Source organism: Anopheles funestus, chromosome X, assembly GCF_943734845.2.
Source record: "Anopheles funestus chromosome X, idAnoFuneDA-416_04, whole genome shotgun sequence".
Lineage (NCBI taxonomy): Eukaryota > Metazoa > Arthropoda > Insecta > Diptera > Culicidae > Anopheles > Anopheles funestus.
In genome coordinates this window covers 16,204,910-16,227,009 of record NC_064597.1, presented here as the reverse complement: position 1 = coordinate 16,227,009, position 22,100 = coordinate 16,204,910, and the positions used below count along the sequence as shown (strand labels likewise).

The 22,100-nt window shown below is 42.1% G+C and overlaps 1 protein-coding gene across 2 annotated transcripts in view; it reads left to right on the top strand.

The window, feature by feature from the left end:
• The window catches only part of LOC125764778 (serine/threonine-protein kinase minibrain), a 62,851-nt gene that overhangs the window by 21,346 nt on the left and 19,405 nt on the right, over positions 1-22,100 (top strand). For both annotated transcript variants that reach the window (XM_049429363.1, XM_049429353.1), the window contains exon 4: positions 8,562-8,909. In XM_049429363.1, the coding sequence (XP_049285320.1) occupies positions 8,562-8,909 (348 nt within the window). The remainder of the gene's footprint in view (positions 1-8,561; positions 8,910-22,100) is intronic.

The window sequence follows — 22,100 nt, the reverse complement described above, 5'->3', positions numbered from 1 at the left end:
GAAAAACGTTCCAACCTGGAAGCTAGCCATGCCTGCCAGAGCAACTGAAACGCACAAAAAAAACATACCAAAAACTCTCAAACCAAATAAAACTATTGGGAAAAATTAAACCACCTTCGCTTACGTACCAGGTTGGGTATCCTACAAACAAGCACACCCAGCGGCCATTGCAATAAACGAGAAAATTCAATTGCCATTGCTGGATTGGGATGTGTTCGTTTTATGGCGATCGAGTGTGGGTGTGTGATTATCGTTCCCATCAAGAACAAGCGAATGCGTCCGAAAACCCCTAAACCTCACCGTTCAATCAGCTGCTTGGTGTAAACAGACGAGCGCAAAACTTTAGCAGTATATGCTAATTTGGTAGCTGCAAAAAACAATAACAAAAACAAAAATCCACAACACCATCCAGCGATGACATCAGTAGTGCGTCGGTGTGTAACATTGGTTAGACAGAGCACCTTGCGAAGATGAAGCGCGATGTTGAAAGGTTTCTACATTCAAACGCAAAACCTCCAAAAAAACGCGTGTGTCATGTATAAACAATGGATGTGTTGAACCAATTAGAGCACCCTAACATACGCTTTTGTTAAGGTGCTCAACCAAGTTGGGGACTCTTGAAGAATTAGTCCCAAAATTCGGAGGCACTTCAAGGATGGCGTCAAGGTTATGGTTATCAATAACTTTATTGTCTGTATGTCTGATGATACTCATATATGGAATGTTGGCTATATCGTTCAGCATTATTGTTTCGGTCTCGTATTCCATCTTCGTCGTGTTATTGTACCACTCACGATTCGTTTATGGCGAGAAGCATTCGAATAATCATGGTGGTAGACTATAAAGGTTTGTTAGAAAGATGGCCGTGATTTTTTTTTGGGGAGGATCGTATAGTCCAATCTGCATACTGATCGCGGGATGTTTAAGAATAATGCGCATTTCTCGTTGATTCAATGTTGTGGAGTCAAATTTTTTTTCTGCAGTTTCTGAAGTGTATAAAGTAGTTTTTTTTCTATATCCATTCGTTCAACATAGTATACGGATTGAAGTACCTTGGGATTTTCCTGAACTATAGGCACTGTCATACACTGTAACGAATTTCCAGACATTTTGCGATTCCGTCCCATCATCTGCAATCAATTGCAGTTTGCATTTGCAATTATGGTGGTAAAGGTTTAGGTTCCCTCTCGCGCTGCGTGTACCGTTGTCAAAAAGCAACATTTAGACACAACCAAGTATTGAGTGCACTCGAGACTCCCCCTTCCCCAGAAGCTAGTATTGGTTCTCCTGCGCAATTGTGCTTCGATCGATCGATTGTTGTGCATTTGCACCACCACTTGGCCAGTTTGCCGTAAGAGTTCATCGTGCTACGGGGTGGGAAATGGCATCGTGGTTCCCAGCAGCAGCAATAGCAGAAGAAGGTGAAAAATGCTTCTCTATACAACAATAATAGTAAAAAAAAAGAAACACCTTCTCTCCCCTTAGCCCGACGAAACGGTAATGGGGCTTTTCCGCCCCGGACGTTTATCTTACCAGGCCCGTGTGGTGTAGAGGCAGGCTTGCGGCCACATTCTACGGCTGCATCGGCCTGGCACGTACTTGTTTTGATGGGATGGCGCGGGGGTATAGGAACTAGCTGATCTGCTTGCGATCGGTTTGTTTAATGATGATGATGACGATGTTTGCCGCTTGTTTGTCGAGATATCGTGTTGAAGTTAGAAAGAAGACGATGGATGCTACTTTCGCTGGAGGAAAATTATTGCGAGTTACGGTGCTCCCGATTCCCCTATACCGCTTTCTTGGTGGATGTTTGGGAAAACTGACGTACACTTTCGCCCCGGTACTGTCGAGGTCTTTAGAATGTCCTGGGACGGGTTTTTCGAGCAGTCCGCTAGTTCCCGCCATACACTATGAAACGTACATTTGATCGACTCGGCACGGATCCGAGGTGTATGATTTAATTGCAGACTCTTTTCCCGTTTTTTTTTATCTGCTCTCTCCTCTTTATACGCGTCAATCTTCCAAACCGGCGTAAGCATTGGAGGAGAAAGAATCACATCTGGATGAGGAGATCTTCTCAATGGCTAGGTACTATTGACCTACCCCTTGGAGAGATGGAGCGGCACGGCTACAGCGGCCCTAATTGTAAATAGCGAACACTGTACGGACCGGAGTTGTCCATCAGGTTCAAATGGGGAGTTCGGTGACACTTAACGATCTCTCGATAGAGAGACCGTACGTACGAAGATTGAACGTTTGGTACGATTAGTACCAATTATCATACTTGCAATGTGTCGCTCGCGTTAGACTGTCAGCTTTTACGGGATGGGAAATGGGATTTTTTGTTTTGTTTTTCTTTTGTCCTTTTTACCCCGGACTGATAAGACAAACAACCGCGGTAGGTCTCTAGCCGATCTTCTCACCCGTGGCGCGACGGGTGCAACGATCATGTCATCAGATGTGCATCAGACTACCGCCTACACGATCGTTCATTCAATTGAACGTACTTTAAACCATCGTCGCATCTTCCATCCCCGGGGTAAATATCACCAAACATACCAGCTGGGATGTTTTAAATGAATGTCAAATGCGATAGATGGTTTGTTTTGGTGTTTGTTTTTTTTGCTTTTGTACATTTTTCTGTTTGTTTTTGTACGCGCAAAAGAATTGCGGGCGTTTCAGTTGCTATCTTGTGCTGTAGCGCTTTGTCAACTAACCAGCGAATGACAATTATTCTCCGCGGGTGTTTAATTAACCCCTTTTTTTCGCAAGCCTGTCATCACCTTTGTCACGTTAGATGAATCATTCCGCCTGAACTGCGTTGTTGACGTGAAATTTTCATGCATAAATTTAAGTTACTTTTGTTTTGACATTTAAGTCAAAATTTGGCAGTGTTGCCAAAAAAGCATTAAAAAAGTAATGTTTATTAAGTATCTCTTCGTTTTATTTCTGTTTTGCTTTTTTCATGGAATTTCTTCTCTGTGTGGGTGTGTGTGGAACAAATGAGATTTTTTTTACCATACACGTTATACCAAGCCATCACCACATGCAAATACGCGCATGTAGGGTGGAGCGTAATGGATGTACGTTATCATAATGGCGGGCCGGATATTGATGATCGATTAACTTGCTCGTACAATGAGCGATCGAATTCGAGCCGTTTGGGTCGTTTAGCTGCCACTTCACGTCACTCGCTCTGCTGCCGCTTCCTGGCTCTTCCCTACGACCAGCTTCTCGTATGCTTTTCTTTTTCCAGCTCATCACGCTTCATCAAAATCCGGTCGACGTTTCTGTCTGCTTTTCACCGATTATTGCATCGGTTCAAAACTGAAGGGGCCAAACCAGGGTTGGTGGGTGTTTCTTTCCTTGTATTTTTCTTTCTTTCTTTTCGTACCGAGATTTTTTCTGCCTTCTTTTCACACTCCCGAACCGATGGGGGTTTGGAAATGGTTCCCATTCCCTTTGGTGGGCTGTGTCGTACCCGGGTGTACTTCAGACACGAAACGAGAACCGCCGGGTTTTGCGGCGGTGCGTCTGTCGTGAGAAAATAAGAAAAGTGGGTTTGAACAGATCGATCCGTCCTATTGCAGCAACCAATTCAGCCTGTGTGTGTGTGCTTTTTTTGTTACCATGAGCTTTTCCCAACCTTCGCCTTCTCCTTTCACGCTTCCAAAAAGACAAGCTGCAACGAAATCGGAACGGATCGATGCTGCGTTGCCCACCTTTCAATCTTAGCTCTCCCCCTTCCCCTCTCCACCCCCCCCCCCCCCCCCCCCCTTCGGTGCTGTGAACCATTATTTGCTAACCAATGTCGGGGGCGCAAATGATGGAGAAAGTTCTGCCTTCTCCCAAGCTCGTTGATGCTCAAAACCCGCTTCCTCCCGATGACGGTAATTTTGACAGGCACACAAACACACACACACAAGCACATAATTCAAGGCATAAAAAATACAAAAATAGGTCTATTTAACAACTGTTACTACTCGTCAGCATACTACGGTAAAAGAAAGCAATGTTTCCGTGTGGGTAAGGGGGGAAAGAACGGATCAACGGTATGCATTTCATGGTACACCGTGTTTAAACACTCTGGAATAAGTTGTGTAAAATCTTAATGTCGGCACGGATTTGGCAACACTGCCGTTCGGTGGAAGCCTTTATGAACCCGGCGTCGTACGTCTGTTTGAATTGTCTGTTGCATTTTCTGGCATTCCGACCCCACCGTTGTCTATCCGGATACAATTGATTTCGGGTTGCTGTGTTCACCATTTCTCCTTTCGCAGTTGTTACGTCCAGCAAGATGATGGTAAGGATGGTGATGGTTGACCTACGTCTAGGTGATTATATATATATAAATGGAAGATATTAGCCAGTAGTTTTCCGCAGACGACGGTTATTTCGGAGGAGCGTTATTTTTAGCATCATTTCCCATAAATGTCTTCTCAAGCGTCGTGGAGTCAATCGAAGATACGTTCACGGCAACACGGTACCGTTGACACGATTGCCACATGATCGACGGATTTTGACGGATGTTTTTAAAACGTCCACATTTCTGGTTAAATTACGATTAAATTGGGGTGACACACAATGGAACTTGAGATGAGTTCCTAAGGTAAATAAAAAATTTAGCTCAAATGAGTATCTCGACTTCCGGTGAGTTCCCTGTGTAATTTATAGTACAACTCAATCGATTTCCACAGATAATTCAACTTAGAAAGTTAATCGATTTTTACGTATAATCGAAGTTAGTCAATTAGTACCTAGTACATAGAGGGAATAGATGTTACTTCGGCTAAGGGCTGGCTTGATGAATCTTATGAACAGAGTCATTCATTTGAATCTGCAGTGAAGAATCATTCGTATCATGAATCGATTCCCAGAAGATTCGTTGTTCCTCAAAAATCCATCAATCGTAATAGGCCCACGAATCGCTATAGAATTATGACTTTACATATTTTGTACATGTTTGGATTCAGAAAAATTATTATTCTTATGCTAGAGGTCACGAGAAATAACCTAAGTGGGCGACCAGGTGGTAGGCTTTACACTATTGGTCCGGTATCAAATTCCACCCGGGTCGTCATGTTAACTATCCAACTGTAGATAAATAAACCCAAACAAAGCCTCAAATAGCTAACCAAGTCCAGTAAACAGCAAACCAGGCCATGGGGTTTCTGGTTTTCCACGACTTTATTTATCGGTAGCGAGATATCCAGTTCTGGGTACACTAAGGATTCTATGAGGATTCATGAATCTTTGAATCATAATAGAGATTCAGAGTTACAATTGTAATTATTCAATTCAAGCATTCATTCAGATTCAACCAACACTAGTTGGAACCCTTCCTTAATTTTTTGTGTTTTTTTTAATTGAGTGTTTGATGTTTTTTTGAGTTTTTTAGATAATACGATATTGTTGTTAATTGTTTTGTCGAAAAATTATAGTAACTTCAAGCTGATCCCCTTATTTATGATGCTAAAAGTATTGTTTCTAGGCTTTCAAATGAATCATACTTGAGCAGGAAGCAGCTGAAGCTGTAGAATGATTGCATATTTTGATACAAAATACATCTTGAGCGTCCGATGTTGTGTTATTACACCCATTTAACCGTTCAGGCAAATGCATTTTACACGCACGGTTTAGACATTAAACCGTGCGCAACCGAACAGTACCGACAATGCTGGACTCCGGCATGGTGGTGCAGTCGTATGATACGTTTTATATACATATATTTAGAAATAAAACACTGCCTTGCTTTATTTCCTTTTCCCAACCTGTCAATACAGGCTTTGAAATTCCACCATTCCATTCGTCAGTGGAAATATTCGTGCTTTATGTTGTTGCTTTTGCTATTTTACTTTCACTCACACCCGTTTCACCCTTCCTTGGCTGTAGCGGGCGATTTGGAAAAAGGGGAAAAGGGAAAGGGCGAGGAGAGTTAAAAAAGGAAACGCAGGGAGGGCACGCGCCAAATCTTCGTTGCATTTCGCGCTACCGATTCCAATTCCAACCGGAATGCCGCCAGCCGCAAACGGTTTTGGATCTGAAATTGAATAAAGATAAATTTAGCATCATTTGCCGCCCGGTGTTGCGCGCGTCTATTCTGTAGCGGCTTTCCCTTCCGCTGGGAAGGCGGGTATTGGTCGGTTGGGGTGTTTTTTTTTCGCCCCACTGGGTTTTCTTTTCGGGCATTTTCTTACGGGACGGCGCAAACTAAATTCCGCCTGGTACGATAATGTTCTCACGAAACGGACGGACGACGCCACCTACCGGGACGCGGGGTTTCAGTCGCGAAAATCAAAATATCATAAATGTAAAATTTAGCAAATTGTGTACGAAATTCTGCTTTTGAATGTTACTGGAGTAAGAGAGAAAGAGAGAGGGAGAGAGAAAGCGTGAGTAAAAAAAGGGCAATAGGAAAAGATTGGAGCGTTGGAAAAGATGAGATTTTATGAGCTCATAATTTGACGCCATCCACCAATGGTCTGACGGTTTAGTGGATTTTCTTCTTCATTTTGTGTACACTAAAAGCCAAATGGAAAAGTAAATAACTTTTCACCGGTTGCATTAATATTTCAAATGAAAGAAAAGGAACGCGAAGGAAAAATCAGGATGGAGACGAGGATGGAATTGTGAAGCAATTGAGTTTGACTGTTCCTTATTTTTTCGTTTGAGTAATTTAAGTCACTTTTAACAAACTGTATTTTTTGTTGTAATATACTTGTTTGTGTTGGGCCCGGTGTATGTGTTAAACGGCGCCAGCTCCACACGACAGGACCGTGTATCAAATCCCATCCGGACCGTGTCCCTCCGTAGCAAGGACCTTAGAGGTCGTTAAGCCAAGAAAGATAGATGCTTGTTTGTGTGTGTTTTTTATGTTCAATGAAATATGTCATCTGAATCGCCATGTTGGAACCATTTCTGACATTACGATTTGTTAACAAATAAAGCAGCAGTAGTTCTGTCTAGTACATCAGTTAAAGCAGGGTTGAGCAATCTTTTAGAGCTTCGGGCCACATTTAAAATCAAAAACTGATTGGCGGGTCACATTGCAGGATGCATTGATATAATAATGAATGTATTAAAGCTCCTTTTATCCGGTCTGTTTCGAATTAGACGCATTGCTGGATTCTTGAAAAGTAAAATGGTCTCTTTTTCTTATTTTTTAGTGTTGTATTAACCTTGTATGGTTTGCCCCTTTAATTCTTAATAACATTTTATATTATGGAGCTATTGGCTTGAAACTAAATGCGCGGGCCACATAAAACCACCTCGATGCCTGAGTTAAAGTACTGTCAAAAGAAATCAACAGTAACAAGGCATAAACTTAACATCTTCTTTTTCTTCTTCTTGGCTTTTAACGACCTTACAGGTCACGCTGGCCATTTCTGGCTAGAAATCTAGAACATTACTAGACTTATTTTTACCACATAGCAGGATATTTTTACCATATAGTGAGTCCTTGCTACGGGGGGACAGTTCGGATGGGATTTGAACCCGGTCCCAATCCAACATCATAAACAAAACAAAGACGGAGATATGGCGGACAGTCTCTGCCATTCAAGGATAAGATCCGTGTGACCAGAACTACCGATTTATCTGTATTCCTACCGATTTTTGATGAGTCCTACCGAAAATCACAGATTTTTCTTTATATTACTGAAGAAGTCATAAATGTCAAGAATGAATTGTCTACAGACAATCGAAAACTGCATATTTTTAAAAAGACCGAGTTTTGGCTCTTGTTGTGCCGCTGAAAACGACAAAATTCACAACAGTTCAACATTTCCATTTTCCCTGTCGACATCCAAATGTTGACATGTTGACATCCAAAAATGTCAACCATCAAAGTTGATAGAAATTCATCTGGTATGTTACAAACACCTTGGATGTTAACAGAAAAACAGAATGTCAAACAGAAATGACAGATAAATTAAACTTCAGATAAATATGAAGCAAAGCTGTCATATTTGACAGTTGTGATTTATTTCTATTTCAATCATAAGACTCACCCGGTTTGCAATTGGCTAGCTACTTGATATTTATTATGTTATTAGTAGCTAACCACGCGTAAAGAATTGTAATTTATAACGTAATGAAACGTTTTTTTTAACGTTGTTGACAAACCAAACGCATCATAGAGTTCTTTTATACTAGTAAAACATTAAGGTTTGCTTTTTTGTCGCTCGACTCGAGAATGGTCCAGATGGGATTGGGTACAGATCGTGTTGTGTGAAAGACTCGCGCCGCTTCCGGTGAACTAGCGGGCGCTAATAAAACGTACCCCATCAATAATAATGCATATTGTTCGCTTGTGTCTGGTGTAATGACATCATCGGTTAGGTTTACGATGTTCTGCAACCCGTCTGTGTTTTTTAAGCTGATTTATGGGTTAATTCCAGTTTGCAAAAGTTAGTTCCACCCGCAATTTGTGGTGCACCACATAAAGCATATAAAAAAAAAAACAAAATACCAATAAAGGATAAAGCAATAAAATCTATTCCAGTTTCCATTTAACGATCTTGTTTATATGTGCCTTTTTACCTTCCGTTTTCATTTCGCAGAGTATCGTTCGGCTCGTCCAAGGGTTCGATGGTGGAAACGCTCGTGTTCGAGACGCCTACACCCCTGCCAGAGCATGCCGAGCGGGAGTTCTTTCAATCGCCGGCCGTGCTGGCCGGTGCAGGACACACGACCGTGTACAGTGGTGGCAGTGGTCCGCCCGGCAATCTAGTGCATCACCATTATCCGACCACCGGACTGTCCGGGATGCATCATCCGCATCACCATGCACCGCACCATCACCACCATCACCAGTACCATCCGCAGTATTCCGGAGGCTACCATCCGCTGGACGGTGGTACGGGCACGGGAGGACCGCACGATGACAGTGGTATCGAGCTGCAGGAAGAGTAAGTACATACGCAGTTTTGTTGATCGTATCGGTGGAAAGTGATCTGCATAATATCCAGCACGGGCTTGTATTGCCGATGGGGTGTAAGGGTTCTTCCCATGCGTATCATGTTAAAATATCACTGATGTGCGGATAACTCTTAGACGAACCTTTCCCACCGACGTATAATGCAAGGAAGCCGAAGTCGAATCAACAAACTCCAAGATGCGAGAAAAATAATACGCCCGAGTTGACTGTACGTACCGTGGTGCTTCAGTGTATGCGGTGCCTAGATGTCGGTGTGCCCGCTTGTGACGAACGGGACGAATGTCAGCATAATCAACCTTTCGTTGAATGGCAACACAATTGCACGACACGCTGACATAACTCTAGCCTATTGGACCGGAACCATGCAATTATGTGGAATCTTTTGCAAACGGGACAAACCGGCCGATCTGTGTAGGCCCTCCGGTCGCCGGTAAGTGGATCGAGCGAGGCAATGCGAGACGATATCATGCGAGACGCAAACGTCAAACAGGCTAAGTTATGGACGTATAGAAGGGGACGCGTGGAGAACAGGTGGAGATGATCCACAATGTGTGTGGCCCTGTAGGTTCTCGCCATCTTTGGAACTGGTGAATTTTAACCAATTATGACAAGCGTGATTTAGCTGTGGAGCGCGTGGAGCTGTGTATACACGAGCAGACTACAGCAAGCTATCAGGTCGTACCGGAACGAAACGGAATTTGAGAGGTTTTGTTTGATCGAACTCACCTTTTAAGCGTTAAATAATTCGTGTGGGTAATTCTATCTGGCAAAAATATTGTTTGCTGACATTCGTTTCCTGGCGCGCTCCGGTGCATTCAAGTGTCTAACGTCAAACATAATTGAGCGCTGGGTAGATGGGGATCGTTTTCCCGGACAGCACCAAACGATCCGGGAACTATCACCAAAATTGATGCACATACTTTCTAGGTCATCAATCATGTTTGTACATATTCCCGGTCATTTGCGCCACTGTTCTGGGATCGTCTAACTTTTTTTACGTTAGAAATCACTTCACGATGTGGATCGAAGAGTTTAATCATTATTTCATCATTTTTCGTCCAGCTCCTCGTGCACGGTAGCTTTGCTTACGGTTTACATTCTGGGGCCTAAATATACTGTAAGGAAGGGATTTGGAGATTTATATCGATTAGCCAATGTTGGATGACAACTCCTTTTCCTTCTTTATATCCTCTTTTGAAGGTCGGGTGTTTCAAATCCGACTTCACGCACTTTATTTTTATAAAATTATATCGTTATTGTTTATTTTGTCTGTTTGAGTTATTTCGGTACAATAAAATAAAAACACTCACACACTAAAAATATCAACGACCTTGGAAACATTCTAGCATTTGTAGCAACGTTCCAAAATTCAGACTCAAAGCAGCAGCCGTACGGCGAGATTCGCTTATGAAAACGAATTGAATAAATAAAATTCCCGTAATTGACAACAGATGTCTAACCTTGCTCATGGTGACCTATTACACGGTACGGGATGCTTCTTCACATTGCATCCATTTACTACACATCCGCTGTATTAGATTACGGTGCGTCTCCCGTCTGTTCATGGTCAACAGAAGCTTCATCAGTTCTACCACCAACGCACCTACGGCGTTTCGGAGCAACTTGGAAGCGCATGCAATTGCGAATTCGTTCCCGTGCGTGCTCCATCGAGAGTGAGTTGCGGAAAGTCTCTCTCTCTCTATCTCTCTGGTCGTAAATATGCCATTCCCGTTTCATTTTTCTCACAACCCTTCCCGGATGGAGCAAGCGCATTGAGTCTGTTGCATCACTTCCAGTGAGTGCCATTGGCGTTACAGATGTATAGACGATGTACAAGTGTTAGTGTGGGATGGTTTTAAATTTTGAATCACTTCGTTTTCGATAGGAGTGCTATCCACGGTGCGTAGATTAAAACAAACGAATTTGTGCATAGCAAAAAAAGCAAACAAGCCAATTGAATTCTTCTAGCTCATGTTTCAGACGCGTTTACTTAGTTGTGAATTAATTGCTATTGAACGATCCAGTTAACAGTTCGTTCGTAGAAACTTTTATATTTTCCCATTCTTTTCCTTTTTGTTAAAATATGGGCTAAAGTCTGAAATAAGAACCCCCCCCCCCCCCCCCCCCTCTCACGGTCACTCATTTGCGTGTCAATTTTTCGTACAGGGTGGTTCGGAGACTATGCAATTTTGCCTGAATTTGATTTTTTTTTACAATTACGATTAAATTGTAAGGAGGTTTTCGCATAGTGAAAAGTGATTTATTCATCGAGGAACCAAGTTCCATACCCTGTTTGTGAAACCGTAAAATTTTCCTCATTTTTGGCCCAACTTTGCCCCATAACTCGGGCGGTATCCAACGGATCGCCAATCTTTGACCTGTGGTCGATAGATGGCACCAATTGCTACATTTTCTTCTTCGACGGCCATGCCCTCAGTTGTCTGTGTCTCGAAACATAATTTAAAAAAACACGTCACCGATTGCGAACCACCCTGCACGAAAAAAAGTCACTCAGGTGAGTGACCGTGAGTGGGGGGGGGGGTTCTTGTTTCAAACTTTAGCCAAAATATGTATGCCCTGCACTAGAATGTTATAAATTATGGAACTCATAACAGCTTATAAACACATTGCAAATTTGTCTTTAGTAATGTGAGCTAGTCCCTTGCGGCAAGAGATGGAAACTTGGCTTGAGCGAATACTTCGAACAAAGCAAACATTTTGACAGCTCAAAGTAAGGGTGAGAATCAAGAGAGTGCACAAAAAGGAGAGCATTAGACAATGGTCTATGAAACAGGTAAGGTTCGTTTGTGTTATTTCACGTATTAACGAATATTTAACCAGAGTGTACAAAAGTTAGTACAGTAAATCCTCCCAAAGCTGTCACCTCCCTAAGATGGAAAGTCTCTCTAAGATGAACACTTTTGACAGTCCCTTCATTTTCCATACATTTCATGTCTCTTTAAGATGGAAAACCTCCCTAAGATGGGATTCTCCAAGCTGCACATACAATTTGCGCACAAATTCTCTCTAAGTTGGCAATTTTAGTTTATAAGTGTTGATTGAGGACTTGAGTTGACGTCAGTTTATGATTTGTTTATATTGAAATATCGCTCAGCAACAGAATTTGACTATTTGTCAAATTCTCTAAGCTGGAATCCTCCCTAAGATGGCAGTCCCGTTGGTGTGCATCTTAGAGAGACTTCACTGTAGTTAGTCCCTTTGGTGAAAAAATTCTTCAACGCGTTGGAAAATGTTTGCAAAACTGAAATTTGTAGCAAGTAGTGTAGCACGGAAACTTGTAAACCGGAACCATGAGTGCCAACACGAGCTACCAAAAATGCCAAATTAAAACCTGTGGTAACGCTTGCAAAAGTGAATTGAACTCTGCAAAAGTGAGTTGAATGACAGGAAAAGTTTTACAAAAATGTTGAGGCACTATGAAAAAGTTTTAAGTTGAATCAAATAACTGTTTTGATAACCGTTTGAATATTAATCATTTTTAATTGCCGCTTGTAAAAACATGAATTTTGAAATTTTTCATTAGATTTCAATATATGTTTCAACAATAGCTGGAGATGGCGCGAATCCATCTGGGAACCATACTTAAGTATTCCCGATACTTTTCCATACACCACCGCCTAACATGACATAATCAATTAATCGAGCGACTGTTGCCCATGGAAACTGTTACTGGCAATGGGCGGTGTTGATAAACGTACACCATCTGGAACGAATGTGGTAACATCCAGTGAGTTCCTAAGCGTGAGTGCCGTTCTTCAATGCTAGAGAGAATGAGCAAGCGAGAAGGAAAGCTAAAGGATTTAACAAGAAGGAAAAAGAACGGTAGCGAGCACTCATCGGAAGCATCTGAAATGTTTATTGGGATTTGTTGGGCTTCGTTAAACGAAAGAGTCACCGTATCATGCTCACTTTGTCGCTCTGACGCAGAAGAACATGAACATGAGTGTGTTGCTTTTAATGCGTGCTGATGCGCACTGGTGTGTGTTGTTAATATGTTTGTTACACACACTCATACCTAACCCGGTTTACCGACACACATGCACGAAGCCTGGCAGCTTCGTTCCGCAAATGAGAGTGGAGGGCGCCTCACTGATTCCGTTGGATGGGTTCACTGTGTTGTGTGGCCGTGTCGAAAGGGTCGAAACCGAACGAAAACACAATCAAATCTAGCGGAATATCGTGACGACGTGCATCTTCTGCTCAGCACTCCAGCTCGCGGCTTTCTATAGTGAACGTGTGAACTTTTTTGCCCACTGTTTCGTCCGATCTTCACTACTGCCTGTGTGTGACGCAGCCTGGCAACACCGGATATCAAACGGTTCCTCACTCACTGCTTGGTACGTACGGTACGGCTTCGGTTTTTTTGGAGGGGTTTATTTATTTATTTTTTGATTTCTGCCCGAAAACGACGCCCCGAGTTCTGCCGTGGGTAATACGGACGGTTTTACTGTGGTGTACCGCTCGGGAGATGTCCTCCAGTGGTGGTGAATTAAAGTAACGGTTCACCCTCCGGAAAGTATCAGGGTGTAGTGCCTTGTTGTAAGCTGCGTCATCCGTCTCCGGTTGTAGTTTGTAGGTTAGTTTCCGTATGTCATCTCGTGGGCTGCATTTTGCCATATCTCGGGAAAAAGCAATAGGTGCACAGGCGGATCTACGTTCGTGCTTGTGTATATGTGCATTATGTGTGGTTGTGTGTGTATGCTATAATTTAGATAGTGTGTGAGCGAGAAAGAGGAAAGCATTAAAAAAACGGTATCGTTCCGGGTGCAACGCGGAGTACTGTCATGGCAATATAACCCTCACAGAACCTCCCGAAATAGGAATACCAGCCTAGATTGTATTCCTCAGAAAGAGTTACAGCGTACCCATCATGCCAGTGTATATCTAACCCCCGGTCCGTTACGGTTGTGTTCATTGCCCTTTAAGCGCCCCATTGTTTCTAACGGTCAAGCTGCAGCGAAAGATCAGCGTATCTCACCATCTCTTCAATCAGCCACACTTTTCTCCTCTACACCACAGTCAAAAACTTGATGCCCTTTTAGTGTGCGTGCATGTGAGTACGAATGTGTGTGCTATACCGTTAGAAAAGTGTTAAAAAAACGCATAACAAAATAGACAAAGCGGAAACAATAATATATCTATTTATTCCGTAACATTGAAGCGAGTTATCGTAAAAAGAAAAACACACACACACACACACAAAGGTGTTCAAATGAAAGTGTTATACAGTGAGCTATGAGCTTGTTTATTTAGAAACAAAGTAAAATTGTTTTTCTCCAGTAATATATTTCAAACAACGCAAATAACTACTATTTAGACAGATATCGGTGTGTGCGATGCTTTCTAATCAACACAATCAACAAATGAAATGAGACGACACGATGAAAGGATATATCCCACCAAGGATTTGCTAATTGGCGCCATAAATCTTGCAGCATAGCAGTGACCTCACCGTACCTAGTTTTGGATGCTCGAGGACACACATGTGTGAGTGTATGTGTGCACTAAGGGATGCTTCCAATGGGTGACATTTTTATCGTGAACTATTTGTAGACCGCTTGTCTACACGTTCCGGGTGTTTTCATATGTTGCTGGTTTGTTTGCGAGTTTTTTTTCTTCAGGATTCAGCTAAACTCAGCACTTTATTGGAGGACATTTGTTTTAGGAATGGTTTGTTCTTGTAAAGCAATGTAAAAAAAATATGCACATTTAACGACATTGTACTACTGTATTACAGATTCATATTGCTGAGTAAACACGAGATGATAACCAACCCGAATGAAGCAAACAGCGTTTTGCTAGATTGGAATCAGTCACTCAGGGTTAGCCTCTCACGCCTAGTACGCCTGTGCTTATGCACTGCCCGATGCCAAAGAAATGGAACGTCGACGAATAAGGGGAGAATAAGGCGTCCATTTGTTGGTCCCTTCCTTTTTTGTTTTAAGAATCTTCTCCGTCCAGTGGACCGTACCAACGTCTGCGTTTTCTTTTTTTTTCATCAAAAAACCGCAGCTAACACTGCGTTCCACTTGGACGCTTGCAAAGTACGCGTGCAGGAACCGTGTTCCCGCAAAACACAAAAACCAACACAAACAAAGCGCTTAAAACGCTTGAGAAGGCTCGTTAGCAACAGAGCAGTCCCATCGTCCCGACACATCGCCAGATCGACGCCGTTTCACACAACCGTTTCAAGGTCAAACAACGCAAAACCAATTGGCAGAACAATTGAAGCCCCTGGATTCTCTTCGGATATTCCTACGTGTACAAACACAGCGCCACAATATTACGCTACCGTCTCCCGTATCAGCCTCTGGTGGCATTGGACCCATACACACCAAAGTAATGAAGAACATTTTACCTTTTTTTGTCCCGTTCTTAACCGGGTTGGCAATGGGAGGTGTATATTTGCCGTGTGCCCCCAAACCTCAAAACTTACCACCTCGTTTGGTGCATTTGCGTGTTGTGAACGGGATTGTTATTCGGTCGCAAAATTACTACCGTACGTGGCGATTGTGCTTTTCCCGCACGCTTGTGTCATCTAAGGACGATTGAGACGAATGAAAATCTATGTCTTTTTGCCCTTCATTATAATGAGGAACTACAAATACGTTCTCTAGTGCCGTTCGTTTGCACCCTGGTACCGGACACGATGTGCGAAATGATAGAATTTTTCTCTTGTTTTTATGGTTTATGAAGCTATTGGATGCTCTAATTTTGAGTTCTGCTTTTTTCGTTTGGTTTAGTATCGTTCATAGGGTGCAGAATGAATCCTTGCAGAATGTTCACGCTCGCAAATGGGTATTCATGCAATAGACAAGCGCTGGTATCGTTCTTTGTTTTACCTGGTTTGCTAATCTTATCAACCGCACAATGCACAAAGCAAAATTGTCATTGATTTTGGGTTGGTATGGGAAAATCTTCGAAATCAAACTTTACGCCGCATGGCGATAATGAGATAGCAGTAAAGAAATGATTGCTGAGGCCGTGGTCACTAGATGTATGCCATCAGGATAGAAAAGTATTGAATTTGTTTACATCGGTGTAAGTGTGTGATGTGTGCTATAGGCTTTATTACTACCATTTATGTGTTTTTAGAGGTATATTGCACAAACATAACAACAAAAACGTTTTCCAAAACGTCAACAATTTTAAACTGTCAAATTATGGCTTAAAACGTCACTCCAAATATTAATCAACAACTGAATAACCCAATTGACAATTAGTCGAAAATAAATGCTATAATTTATTTTAAAAAATGATTGAAACTACTAGTGGCGTGCTTAAATCGCTGATCAACCATCGAACATGTGTTTGCTGGTGATATTTTTATATGTTAAATCTCAGTTTAAACCGGTCAAAATTAATCACGAAAAGCCGAAAAGTGACGAAAAGTCGTGCAAATAGGATGCGCGGGCTTTATATTCCGAGTACTGTTATGAGCAAAACATGCATGTGGAAGCTCCGGGACCGAGCCGGATGGTGCCTCAATAAAGCGGTATATCTTCATTCCTTTCCATAGCGTGTGCTGTTTGTTGTGTAAAAGGTTCCAGTGAAAATTCATGCATAAATTGCATAAATCTTCTTCGCGCTTTTTGTCACGTAATAAGTGTGACGAAATAAACGGTGAATAAAACGGTATTTTTACAATAAATTATGTCAATCATCACTTTGTGCCTTTGACATTTGACAGCTTGGATTACAAACAGATTACAACAAACATTATGCAGATATAAATAACTGCATACAAGCAAGCGTTTCATTGTACTAAACGTTCCTTAAACGCTGCGTTTTATGGGACGTTTAAGGGACTGATTGCTCGAAAAACGCTTTACATCTGCTATAAAATGTTAATTGGGAAGCTGTAGATTATGCATTTACACAATTTTATCATTTTTAGCAAAGGGACACACTGTGATGATATATATTGTAAGTCTTATCTAATTTTGGCTCTGTTACCTGACGTTTGTCACCTGCATACGTTTGATAAAGACATTTTTGTTGTCATTTCTCACTGCGTAATCCATGCCGATTGTAGATAAACTTAGCCTTCAACCGATGGAAAAATGATAAATCTCAAGATGGATTTCAATAGTACTGTTCTCACCCTTCCCTTTTTCCCCTTCCTACTGCTAATGCTAATGAATACCATGGTGTGATTATGAGCGAGATGCGAGCACACGGAGAAACGTTTTGAGATTAAACTATTTTTAAAACCTTCCATCGGCAAACGGCCTCTTCATGGCACCCGGCACCGTGGCAGACACACACGGTTAAGCGGGATGCGCACACGGGTTAGCAGGGTGGTATTAACAGAATGCACAAACTCTCTCCCCGCCACATCCATCCCGCTGCCGTACTACCTTCCAGCCGTTTCTTCCCCCAAGACTTTTGCTCTGGGACACGTTAGAGACGGGGTAACGGCACGTGCGTCTAATGAAAATCTTCCCTCGGACATTCCCCCCTCACGGACTCTGGCTCCCTTATCCACCACTTCCACCTCATGTAATCGCATCGTTTCGTGAGTTCCTGTTCCAAGATGGGTAATACAGACAAGAGCACACTATATGCAGGCGCATGTGGAATTGTAGAAATGGCGCATTTTATTCACCGTACTGCGCAATACAAACACTGGATTTGTGCGAACTCTGCATATATCTATGCCGGTAAGCAAACTTCGGGAAAATCGCTTTGTTTATTTGTTGGTTGTGCGAGAGCGTCCCGGCACAGGGGTGTTTCGTGGTTAATGGGGGGCGCGTTGGGGTAATCGCTTGAAAATGTGTTCGATTTTTCTTCAATATAAATTCGGATTAGCAAAGCGCGTGGCGGCAAACGCTTGAAGTTGGGTCATAGCGGTGCAACTGCGCAAAACGAGAGAAAAGAAAAACCCAATTTCATCAACTGCCGGTTATCTAGCCTGTATCTCACGGGAAGGTTGGATGAAAATGGGATGTTTTGAAAGCGATGTGAAGTAATCAGAAGGAAGAAGTGTAGGGATGTATATATATGACAGCATCTTGGATCGTTCCAGTAAGGATCTGGAGAACTGGAAAAGAGTTGGAAGACGTTACGTGTATGTGGAGCTTAGCTACATTATCTCCGTGTGTTTTCACAATGATCTGCAGTAATATTTATTGAAAAAATGTCAAAATTCGTCCTTTTTTCACTCTCCTCTGAACCAGTGCTTAAAAAGGCCTTAAAAAGGGCTCATAAAGCCGTTTAATATAGTTCAAATATAATAATTTGAAAATTAATATATGTAGTTCAAATATAAGAAAAATATTCAAATATGTCATGTAAAGCTAACACTGTGCTTTGGCTTAGTATACATGCTCAGCAACCTTCTTCGTTCGTTTTCCCCTTCTTACACCATGTGCAAATTCAAATATGAAGAAACCACCGGATAATGTCATCAATATTCCACGCAGTAATCATACGCTGCCTCGTATAATAGAACCTTCCTTTATGAAGGGTGCTAGATACACGTGATAGTAATGCAGTGGTCACATCCACTAATTACAAGCATCTTGTCATCGCTAATTAAGCGCGTTTGCGCGATGACTGTCCTTACGACACACAAGCACGCGCGCGTAACGCTCAGTGTCAGCAAGGAAATGATTACATTTGAAGTTGGTGAAGCTCGCCTGTTCTGATAATGGAATTAAACATTTGCGTTCTATCGGCACGAATACATGCTTTTTCTCCTACCCCTTATATATACACACACAACATGCCGTTAACGTTCAATCTGAAATATGCAAAAATAGTCTCCCGGAGGAAAAGATGGAACACTGTTCCGGCATGGTTTATGGCCGCGACCACGGCTTCTTCTTTATTTGTACCCCTTTTTTAATGGAAGGCAGGGAATGGTACTGGTCATTTGATTTTTTTTCTTTTTTGCAAAATAAACGGTATTGGAGAAAGTAGAAAAAAATACACACACAAGCACAGCCAAATTGACGTCGATGCTTATAAATAGATGCGCCCAGCGCCATAAGACAGCGACCAGACCACTCCAAATGCATATCATCAGGCGCGAAACTCTGCACTGTTGGTCGATCGCTGTGTTCTTCTATATTTCCTTCCCGCTTCATGTAAACATTCTTTACAGCTTTTTTTATTAGCAAAAGGCATAAAAGAACCACCCCGTCTAATTGTAGGAAGTTTGATATGAAACAATAAATTAATTAAGACACATTTTGTTGTTGCAATTCCGTTACAGCATTAGCGGCGTGCGTTCGTCTACTATAAGTTCGATTGCGTTAGTAGTAGTCGATCGGGTTAAGTAAACCTAATTGACAGCGCCGCTCTTTAATGCGTGTGATCTTTCTACCGATCGGACACAAATTCTACAATCCTCTGAGTTAAGATAAACTCATTAAAAACACACACACACACATTCTCTCATAATCGTTCGCATCCATCCAGTGCGAGTAACCCTGGTGTTTGCGCGGTTTGATTGTGAACATCCTTAAAACAAATTTGTGCGTTTTATACGCTTTTGATTAGGTCGTTATCGGACCGAATCCGAGCGGTTAATGGAGGATGCCGGGAACGTGTGCTGCTGAGTGTCTAATGGGTGCCGGGTATACTACACCACTACTATCGGACGCATATATACCACACACCGTACCAATGCCGTGTGAAGCAATGTTCAAAGTTTTTCGGGGTGTAGACAGATCGTAACCTCAACACACATATAGATGCGGCTTCCACACATTCCGGCGCCCGTTTTTTCCGGCTCGCCCCTTTCGGTTGCCATGGCTGGTGGTGTTGTTGTCATTACGTAATCGAGAGAAGTTGATAGGGGAATTATGGCATGTCGTACGGGATTTTTTTTTTGGGAGGAATGGAAGGAGCGACCAGCTGGAAGCGAACAGTACATGCGCTCACATATTGGGTTTAAGGTGGGTGCTCATTTTGACGTCAGCTTCCGTTCTGGTTGCTTTGTTGCGGTGTGTGTTTCCTGTATTTTTTCATATTGTTTGCCTTATTGCTCCCTTCCAGTCCTGAACCCACCCTTGGGTAAGAATCGTCAAAAATGTAGAAGCAAGAGAAGCATGAGAAATATTGAGAGACGATGAAGCTATGTGTGCGTTTGTATGGCGGGGAGGGGGAACCTCATCGTTTCCGATGAGATCATTGCTGGATGGATGCGAACTTCGTAAAAACGTTGGAAAACAACTCCCTACCCTGGGGCCCGGGAGTCGTGTCGTACATTGTAGCGTCCACTCTTCACCTCTGCGCAATCCAGTCAATTTGTGAAATAGTTTCAACTTCCACAACACTCCACAAGCGGACGTCAAAATACAAACTTCCCGGTTGCGCTGCTTGAAACGTGTGCTGTTTGTTTGTTTTGTGCAAATACATTGGCCATTTCTGGAGCTCGTTTCTCGTTCGTAATAGTTTAAACGTTAAAAACAGGTAAAGTTTGCTTTTTGGGGGTAGTGATGTTTGTGACAGGAACCAACACAACCTGTTGTTATTGGTTGTTTATGTGCAGCTCAACATTGTTAGATGTGCAGATAATTATTTCAATATGAAGCGATTGTGTGTTGCGTGTGCCTTGCAATATTAAAATCGGAAGTGTGTTAATATGTAATGTACCGTTTTCGTTAAACAATAGAAAGTAAGCTTTTAGTGCCCATTGACACTGAAACATTTGACAAGTACGGTTGACGTATCGAAACGCTTGACAAGTATCTAGTATGGGCGTATGTTGACGTAATTGCAACGATTAACGCTAAAAACGTCACTCGTCACGTCCATGTTTGCACTTGTTCCATTAACTTCAACGATTATTCTAAGCACACACGAATGCAACAGTGTTCCCAAAGTGCACTACCTAGCGTGCAGTGACATTCAACTGCTTACTCGTTTCGTTTATCGATTCTCTCGGCAGTAAGTTTAGTATCAACCCTTCTTTTTTCCCCCAGTGGGCCACTGATTTAGTTGAAGGTGATCAAACACAAACGGTGCGATGAAATAGTACGCAAGGGACCCCTTGCGTATCCATTTCCGTGTGCAGGTCCAATTAGTCTGCCCGTAAACACAAACAAATAAATTGTCCAAATTATTGCTCGCTGCGATGGTTGCAGCTGCGAATGATATCATGTGGCTAGACCCCACTGCCTACGACAATGTTGCATGAAAGAGATGAGTTTGCAGGATGCGAAATAATCCAATTGGGATATCGTAATGGTGGTATTCATGAGCTTACCATTACCAAGAATTCTTTTGTATTCTTTTCAATTTTTTTGTCTAATACACAATTTAATTGATTTACCTTTTTTCCTGATTTTACTGCGTAAATGCATTAAGGCATCGTTTAGGTAATCGAATTAAACAAAACGATAGGTACATATTTGCGTGTGCGTAATGTTCGTGCATATCGCCAGTTTAACTGGCACGGTCACCATTACTGTGTCAGCAAAGGTAGCCGCTCGAACGCGCTCTGTACATTGTGTTACTGGGTCACGCAGGGTTTGTCGCCAGAAAGTCTACGTTTGACACTAGACGTACCGGAGAGGAGAAATTAAGGCATGGGATACACAAAGTGATTTTGATCGATAGTTTAAACTTGGGAAAAACGAAGTATTTTAGGGACATACTTTTAATGTGTAAATAATTGATCACACATTAATTTAATTTTTATATATGATTGGTTCACTGTTTCTTAGGAACTGGAATAGATGGAGGTAGATGAATAATACATTTATAAACGTACTCCTGGGAAAAAAAATAGACATAATAACCCAAGAGATTCCATCGTCAATCATTTGATTGTGTTGTAAGAGTAAGTCACGATTATTAGGTTTGCAAATCATTACAAACATGTTAAACGATCAGAATATTTTTAGAATCATTGAAACAAACCATTGTCGTTCTCGCTATAGATGTGGGCTGGCAACAGAAGTGTACACTTGGAAAAGATTTATGTGCGTTGCGAGTTTGCTTGAGTTCATTCAGCCGTTCTGTGATGAGTTAACATCTATCGGGAATTGCGAAACTCTTTTTGCGAAGCAAACCCAAACAACTTTGCCAGATAAATAAGCAATATTTCAAAGAATCTCATTTAACAGAGGGAAATAAAACACCCTTCAGCACCTTCAGTCCCGCTCGGTACGGTTAGTGTTGCAATGCA